The sequence below is a fragment of the Stegastes partitus genome, unplaced genomic scaffold, assembly GCF_000690725.1.
Source record: "Stegastes partitus isolate 25-593 unplaced genomic scaffold, Stegastes_partitus-1.0.2 Scaffold1089, whole genome shotgun sequence".
NCBI classification, from domain to species: domain Eukaryota; kingdom Metazoa; phylum Chordata; class Actinopteri; family Pomacentridae; genus Stegastes; species Stegastes partitus.
In genome coordinates this window covers 80,614-89,440 of record NW_007578820.1, presented here as the reverse complement: position 1 = coordinate 89,440, position 8,827 = coordinate 80,614, and the positions used below count along the sequence as shown (strand labels likewise).

Here is an 8,827-nt window from a genome sequence, read left to right as displayed (position 1 = left end):
AGTTAGTGTTAGAGTTGGAGTTATTGTTAGTTGAGTTAGCGTTAGAGTTAGTTAAGTTAGTGTTAGCGTGAAGTCTAATAACTCCCTCATTTAACTCTAATAACTAAGAACTAACTCTCTATAACCGTTCGCAGAAACCCTAACTGTAAGCCTGTTTGTTGTCAGGAAGGAGTCGGCGACACTCCAGACTCGTACGCTTACGATGGAAACAGAGTGAGGAAGTGGAACGTGACAACGACCAACTATGGAAAGGTGAGAATACTGAGCAGGTGAAGCTGCAGGTGAGTTTGTGGCTGTGGCAGATGTTGACTTTGTGTTTGTGTGTCAGTCGTGGGCAGCCGGAGACATCGTGAGCTGCCTGATCGACCTGGACGAAGGAACCATCACATTCTGCCTGTAAGTCTCTCAGTTCCTCTTGTGTGACGAAGTAACTAAGTACTTTTACTCAAGTACTGCAGTAACATGTTTCCAAGTTGTGTTACTTTTATCTGACAGCTTTGATCATAGATAATAATAGAACAAGTATTTGAAATAAGTTTTATAGTTAACTTTAATGGATAGGACAGTGAAAGACTGACAGAGAAACATGAGGAGAAAAGTCAGGAAAGGACATGCAGCCAATGAGCCGCTGGCTGGAGTCGAACCATAGCCCCTGTACATGGGTCACCCGCTCAACCTGTTGAGCTATCTGGGCGCCCTATAGTTAGCTTTTGATATTTGTTAGATACGTTTAGATTTTTTTCTTAAATATATCCGCATTTTTAAATGATTGTAAATAAAATTTCTATTTCAGATAATGTTTTGATATTTTCACATCTATTCGTTGATATTTTTTACATTCCCTTCATGTCTTCTTCCAAACAGTGCAGTCAGCTCACATCCAGCTCTCTGGATGGTTCTACCAGATAGTCGGTAGTATCGCCCCTCGTCCAGAATCATCAGCTTTAGCTACATGTCTAGCTGTAGCTTTAAAGAATAAACAAGTCTTTAAATACGTTTCGTTAGCCTGCTTTGATGATCAGTATTTTATTTTTAATTTATTTATCAGTTGTTATTGTTCTGGTTTCTCTGAGTTTTTCCCACAGCTCTTGTCTGTTTAACCCTAACCCAGTTTAATAGCCTGCAGTCGGCCTCCTGTCCCTAACCCGTAGATGTTATAGCTGACAGCGGCTCACCTCTACCTGTGTCCTCAGGAACGGTCAGTCTCTGGGGACGGCGTTCACCAGCATCAAGACGGGTCCAGGAGTCGCCTACTTTCCTGCCATCAGTCTGTCCTTCAAAGAGTCGGTGGCCTTCAACTTTGGCAGCCGGCCGCTCAGATATCCATGAAGGTTTGAGTCATGAAAAACATGAGAAAGACGGTTTTTCTGCTTTATTTTTACTGTCGGTGCACTAAAAACAGAAACACATGAACATGGAAATCAGTGTCCAAAACAAAACTAGCAGCAAGTCATGGACACAAAAACGTCGTCTCTAGGAAACGTGTAGGTCACATGACTGACCAGTACGACATTAAACATGGCCGACAGCAGCGCTCCTGGTTCTAAACTGTTCCTGAAGTTAACAGCTGCTTTAGCTTCTAGCTTCTTTTGCATTTATTGCAGTAATGTAGCCTGTAGCGCCCCCTTGTGACAGCCTAGTTTATTTGGTTCAAAGCAATTTGTGGAAACAAGAATCATTTATTTTTTACGACATTCGAGAAGTTAGCAGGAAGCTCTGCTGCTGTGGATGAAAGGGTTAGTGTTGCTGTGAACAAACTGCTGGTGTTGGTCTTTAACCTGAGCCCGTTTACGTACCCGGTGGACGGATACCTGCCCCTCCAGAACCCTCCGGCCGCAGACCTGATGAAGGCTCACAAGCTGCTTGGATACATCAAGAACGTTCTGTCTACCTCCATCGACGCTCAGGTGAGAATCATCGCCTCAGTGTGGAGTAAAGAGCAACAGCTTTGACTGCAGTCGTGTCTTTAATCAGCAGCTCTGTGCAGAAATGAACTGAGCGTTGCTGTGATGTTTGTGTCTGCAGGAGGAAAGGCTGGTGGAGAAGGACTGTGCAGCTTGGAAGCTTCATGGAGACCCGACCATCCTCATCACTCTGGCTCACATCTTCAACCACTTCGCTCCTCTCATGGTGACACTGGCTGTTTCTGACTCTGACCCTTCATTCTTCTGTTTCTAACCCTTGCTGTCGGTGTGGAAGTGTCTGAAATGAATCCGATACGTCCAGGATGATGCTCTTCTCGTGGTGATCAGGCTGCTTGTGGTGCTGTTGTGCGTCAGTGTGACTCACAGAGACGTAGAGTTGGTTTCATCCTGATTTACTGTAACCTGGTTGATACATCATCAGAAAACTGAAATATTCACCAAACAGACATTTACAGCAGTTCATGACTGCAGGGCAGAAATCAGAGGGATGACGTCCGTAAACTTCTAACTTCACATATTTATAAATTTTAATATTTGATGAATGACTGGTGGATTTAATGTCCTTTACAAATCAAGTGAATGAACTTGTGCTTGAACTGGATAATTCTGAAGCAGCAGTGTGCTGATTCTGGGAAAATAAAGAGCTGTTTCTTCATGTTCCTCAGTGTAAAGTTTACCTGGTGGAGGATGTTCTCATGAACTTCCTGTTGGGGATCCTGGAGGGAGGCGGTTCAGTGGACGAACATCCGCTGATCCAGCAGCTGCTCAACCTCTTCTGGCTGCTCATGGAGGTAAGGTTCTCGTCATTTACACGTCTAGATTTGTATGTCTGGGTTATAATGGAGCCTGTTTACCTGCTTTCATGTTCAGAAACACATTATTTCCACAGACTGTACATCACTGCATCCCTCTGTTTTAGCTCCTCCCCCTCCTGTAAAGCCCATGATTGGTCGGCCACATCCAGGTACCGTTGGTCAGTAACCTCAGAGTTCTGAGAGCAGCAGCTCTGCTGAGGAAATAATGTGACTGAAGGCAGCTGATCAACCTAGCTGCTAGCAGCAGTCATGCTAACATGTTGCTAACGGGTCACATGATCCATCCATCCATTTTCTATACACCGCTTAATCCTCATTAGGGTCGCGGGGGGGCTGGAGCCTATCCCAGTCGACTTAGGGCGAAGGCAGGGGACACCCTGGACAGGCCGCCAGTCTATCACAGGGCTGGGTCACATGATGTAGAGAAGAAAAGACTTTAAACAGGAAGTTCTACAGGTGAGAGTTTCTGTGGAGAGAACCAGCTGTGGATGCTTTAAAGCAGCTGTGAGACACTGAAGAAACAAACAGCACAACATGTGTTTGTTGTGACTGCCTCTGCATCCACAATCAGAAGTGATCCGACAGGACAATACATGTCCACAGTTCCTCAGATCTTATCTGAAATCACCACAAAAAATCACCAAAATGTCCACAAGTCCTGAGATGTGGTCCATCATGGAGAACTGAGCATCCTCATCAGCCAGGTTCACACCTTCAGCCGCCGCGCTCCTCTCATGGGGATACTGGCTGTTTTTGTTGGTTGTGACCAGAACCTACAACCTACACATCCATATACGTACACACGTGGACAAAACAGTTGGCACCGCTCAGTTAATGGCAGAAAAACCCACGACGGTCACAGAAATAACTTGAATCTGACAAAAGTAATAATAAATAAAAGTTCGATGAAAATGAACCAGTGAGAATCAGACATTGCAGACATTTTAAAAACGCTTCTGTTAAACCACGGTTCAAAAGCTATGACCATGTAAAGCAGGGACACTTTGTAAGTGTGCAGATGATGTGGTCCTGGTAGCCCACCTACTGACACCAGGAACCACACCAGCAGGTAGTCCACACCCTGGCTCAAATCTTTGCCCAAAGCTCGCTTGAGCATTACAAAAACCAAGGAGCTCTGCTCTGGGTACCCGAGAGAAACCCAGTGGGGCTACTGGTACCACTCAACATCCAGGCTCAGTTGGTGGAGCAGCTCCAGAGCTGTAGATATCTGGGAACAGAGATTGCTGACTCCGTCTGCAGAAAGACACAGCAGCAGCTCCACCTGCTCAGGAAGTGGAGAACTTTGAACATCAGCAAAGAGCCATGTTTTAATGCTTCAGAGACCCGTTTTTAACTTCCGACAGACAATAAAGAATCTGTGTGTCTGCAGGACTACGAGGTGAATGAGTGTCTGAAGCAGCTGATGATGTCTCTGCTCAGAGCCTACAGATTCTCTCCCATCATCCCAGATCTGGGTTTCCAGGTAGGACGGACTTTATTCAAACACTAACAAGCCGTCAGGTTATGCAGTGAAGCTTCTCGTTCCAGAATCTGGACGTGTTCTGCAGGTTCTGTTCAGCTACCGCTGCCCTGTTTGTTTTAGATCCACTACCTGCGTCTGACCACCGCCATCCTTCGCCATGAGAAATCCAGGAAGTACCTGTTGAACAACGTTTTATATCCTTGTGCTGAGCTGCAGACATGAAGTCAAACTGTCAAAGCTGTCCAGGTTGTCCTTAACAGAAGCTCACGTTCGATGTCCTTCGTTCCGTCGTCTTCTTTTACATCAAGACTCCTCTGAGGGTGAAGGAGGCGGGGCTAGAGGAGCTCATCCCCACCACCTGGTGGCCGACGCACTTCGACAAGGAGGTGAGTCGCTCAGCTCTCGGCCAGTCCAGGTGTCACCGACGAGTCAGGACGAGTCAGACTCACCTGTGAGCTGCAGACAGCTGGAGAAGTTTTTCTACCGTTGTTGTGTTGCACCTGTTGTTGCACCTCCACACCTTCAGTCTGCACTCTGTTGATCATCTGTATAAATGTAAATATCAATATTTCTGCTCCCTCAATATTCTTGTAAATAATCACAATTCTATGGTTCTTATTTATATTTGACTTAATTCTTCACTGCACAATATTTTTGCTTCTGCTTTGCACGACTGCACTTATTTTTATTCTCAGTTACTTTGTTTTTTAGCTATTTTTATACTTTTATCTTGTACATTGGACCTCACTGTGTATTTATTGTTGCACCGACCCACCAGAACAAATTCCTCGTACTGTGTAAACTAAACCTTGCTATAAATCTGTTTCTGATTCTGATCATATCAGAACGAGTCCTTCGATAGGAACAGATCTTTATTTACTGCAGACAAGAGGCATAAAGTCAAAAGTCCCACCAGAAGAGCCGACACACAGAGAAGGGTTTTGGACAAAACAAGACATTCGAGGAAACACTGATCCACATTTTTCACAATTCTCTGACATGATAAAAACAAACCAGAGAATGATCAGCAGCTACAGCAGAGCAGCAGGGACTTGTTTGGTTTTTATCACAGTTGTATTTATCTTCACACCGTGTGTGATCTCAGTGGGATGAAGAAGTTTCAGCTTCATACAGGGAGACACAACAAATCCACAGTTTCATGTGAGCAGCAACAGTGAGAGAAAAGACTTGTGCTGACCAGGAAGAACCCAGAGAGGCTGGTCGGGCTGAGGTTAGAGGCTGAGAACAGAACAACAATAAAGGTTCTGGAGGCCGGTGAGAGCACAAACTGTAGATCAGAAACGTAAAGCTCCAGATCCAGAGAACAAACACAGAGTCAGTGAATGTACTGAATGGAGAGGAGAGGAGCCCAGTGCGTCATGGGAGTCCCCCGGCAGTCTAAAGCTACAGCAGCATCACTAAGGGACAATTCAGGTGATCCTGAGCCGCTCTAACTATCAGCTTCATCACAGAGGAACGTTTTTATAATGGACTAGTTTCTCAGCATCACTCTGAGGCAGGATGATCCTGATGTTTACAGTATTATGTAGATGACAGAAGATCGTCCTACAGACTGGTTCTATATGTCTATTGAAGGACATGTCCTGGTCAGAAATACCTCCAAGGTTCTGTACAGGAGAACTGGAGGCCAAGGCGATGCCATCTAGAGCAGCTATCTGGTTCCATAGTGTGTTTCTGAGGTGTTCAGGACCAAATACAATAAATGAAGAAAGTTACAGGTCATCCAGGCCTTTATGTCCTTCAGACATGCCTGGAGTCTGACCAGCTGATTGGTTTCATTTGGCTTCATGGATAAATATAGCTGGGTGTCGTCTGCATAACAATGGACATGTCTGCAGTGCTTCCTGATAACACCGCCTAAGAGGAGCATGTACCAGGTACATAATATAGGTCCTAACACAGAGCCCTGTGGAACTACATAACTAACTCTGCTGGGTTAGGGTTCAAGTGGAAGAATCATCATTAGCATGAGCAAACTGGAATCTGTCTGATAAATATGATTTAAACCAGTTTAGTGCGGTTTCTTTAAGCCCAATGACATGTTCCAGTTTATTTACCCAGAATCCTCTGTGGGATCAGTTTTGTGGTTGGATCGGTTGATCAGTGTCAGTTCTGTTCGCTTCGTGTTTTAGGGTAAAGACGAGCGAGAACCCAAAGACGAGAGTGCAGATGAACGTCTGAGGCGTCGAGCCTATGAGAGGGGCTGCCAGAGGCTGAAGAAGAGGATCGAAGGTTGTTCCACACATGTTCAGCAGAAAGCGACAGGATGAGAGCTGCTGCATGTCTGAGCTGAAACTAAACCCAGGTGTCTGTCTGTTGTACAGTGGTGGAAGAGCTGCAGGTTCAGATCCTGAGGCTGCTGCTCAACAACAAGGACAAAACGACGGTACGTGAACGCTTCATGTCTCGGCAGCCTGAAGCTTCCTTCATCCTAAAGCCTTACATGAGCTCACCTAGCAGATATCTGCTGACTCATGGTAGTAACATCATTTAGTACGACAGGTTTTCTGCACGCTTCTCTTTAAACACATTTTCTCTTCAAACATGCACCAATCAATTTCAAAAGCTGTCACGTTAGAGTCAGAGGTTTTACGGATCATTTTCTCCATTTTTTTTATGAGAAAAGTCAGTTGATATATGGATCCTGTGTGGAAAGCTTCAGAGCATAGATGGGATGAAACTGATGGAACACATGATTTAACGTGTGTTCAGTTACTTTTCCTACCTGTTGACTGGAGCTGCAGGAAGCTGCTGCTGGCTGACGTAAAGCTTTATTCATCGAGATATTTCTATTAAAGCATGTTTGTGTTTCTGCTCTGAACTTAAATTACATTCACAGCAGAAAACCTTCTTCACTGACACTCCTCAACCTTTGGGACGTTTTTGATCTCTTCAGGTTTCATTTTTTAAATCGTTGTGGCCTCGTTAAAGCTCCCACTAATACTTTAATCGTACACCTTGTTCACACCAAACGTAATGATGCATCACTGAGGTATTTAACAGTCTTCTCTCTTTCACATTAATGCTATGAAAATAATGAACGTTTCATGTTTTTTCACCAAGAAGCAGCAGTGTCATCATGTAAACAAGCTTCAAAATCCTGAAGGTTTCAACATCTGCTCAGCGAGAGCAGAACATGTTGATCAGTAATATTTTCATGAGTGTTTTTTACATGTCTGTGTGTTTATCTGCTGCTTTTAGTTCCATTTTTGCTGCGTTTCCAGTTTCATGATCATCTGATGTCATTGTTAGAAATTATTTTATCAACCTGATGGAAAACACTGATGCAGAAGGTCATAAAGAATCATCTCTGCTGTTTACTTTGTGAGTCACTGTGAACGTAAATGTCTTCTGTGGGATATGAATAGTTTAGTATTCAGGGATCCGTCTATCGCCTGGTCACGGCTGGTTGTGACAGTTTGGCTCCTGATGGATATGAGAGGAAGGTGAAGATGACCTCGGGGGACTCTTCATGTTCCGCTGGGTCCAGTTCAGATCCAAATCCTCAGCAGAAGAAGCCTGAATCCACCTGTAGGAGCCACGAGGAACTAGTTGTTGTTATCACAGGGTTAAGGCGCATGTTGATTAGTGTCGCTGTGTGTTTTGGTTACGATACGTGTCTTTAATAAAAAGCTAAATGTGTTCATGGACATCTCAGTGAGTTCTTGTGTTTGGTGAGTCAGACGTGCCGGCGACCTCGGTCCATCAGCTGTTTAGCTCACTGTTTGAACTGTGGCTCATTTATTAGAGTTCAGGGTCTGACTGGAACCAGCGGTCCAGTTATTGATCAAATGTGGTGCTGATTTAATAACTCTAATAAAATGACTTATCTATGATGATGTCTTGATGTCCAAAGAGGAGGATGTTCCGATCCGGGGTTCTACAACTGAACCATCTCCTGTGGAGACCAAACCAGCTGAAAAACATCTGTAGTGATGAATCCAACAGATACGTTAGAATTTATTCTCTATGAATCTTAGTAGTGAACACAGAGAGTCTAAAGGTGTGGTTGAGTTGTTACGATGACGTTGTGTGTCTGGATGAAAGTTGTTGTGTTGTTGGTCTGTGGACTGATGGAGCTGCGACGCTGTGTTTGGCTTATCTGAAGCTTCGGTGATGAGAATCAGACCGGAGCAGCTGAACATCTGTGAACATGAATTCAGCTCTTTATTCATTATTGCCCTTGATTCTGTTCAACGTCTCGATCCGTTCACTTTCAGGGAGAAGCTTCTCGCTACATTTTCCTCAACAAGTTCAGGAAATTTCTGCAGGAAAATGCCAGCAACAGAGGGGTAAGAACTGTCCTCAACCAGTCCTTAACCAGTCCTTAACTAGCCACTAACCAGTCCTTTATCAGAGAGGTAAGAACTGTCCTTAACCAGCCACTAACCAGTCCTTTATCAGAGAGGTAAGAACTGTCCTTAACCAGCCACTAACCAGTCCTTTATCAGAGGGTTAAGAACTGTCCTTAACCAGTCCTTAACGAGCCACTAACCAGTCCTTTATCAGAGGGGTAAGAACTGTCCTTAACCAGTCACTAACCAGTCCTTTATCAGAGGGGTAAGAACTGTCCTTAACCAGTC

General features: G+C 44.5%; 1 protein-coding gene across 1 annotated transcript in view; it reads left to right on the top strand.

The window, feature by feature from the left end:
- rnf123 (ring finger protein 123) overlaps positions 1-8,827 on the top strand; it is a 93,617-nt gene that overhangs the window by 12,466 nt on the left and 72,324 nt on the right. Inside the window, exons 7-18 of the mRNA XM_008295946.1 lie at positions 166-252; positions 329-396; positions 1,194-1,319; positions 1,793-1,907; positions 2,026-2,130; positions 2,591-2,716; positions 4,131-4,223; positions 4,344-4,417; positions 4,492-4,609; positions 6,377-6,476; positions 6,569-6,630; positions 8,465-8,536. Of these exons, the coding sequence (XP_008294168.1) occupies positions 166-252; positions 329-396; positions 1,194-1,319; positions 1,793-1,907; positions 2,026-2,130; positions 2,591-2,716; positions 4,131-4,223; positions 4,344-4,417; positions 4,492-4,609; positions 6,377-6,476; positions 6,569-6,630; positions 8,465-8,536 (1,146 nt within the window). The remainder of the gene's footprint in view (positions 1-165; positions 253-328; positions 397-1,193; positions 1,320-1,792; positions 1,908-2,025; positions 2,131-2,590; positions 2,717-4,130; positions 4,224-4,343; positions 4,418-4,491; positions 4,610-6,376; positions 6,477-6,568; positions 6,631-8,464; positions 8,537-8,827) is intronic.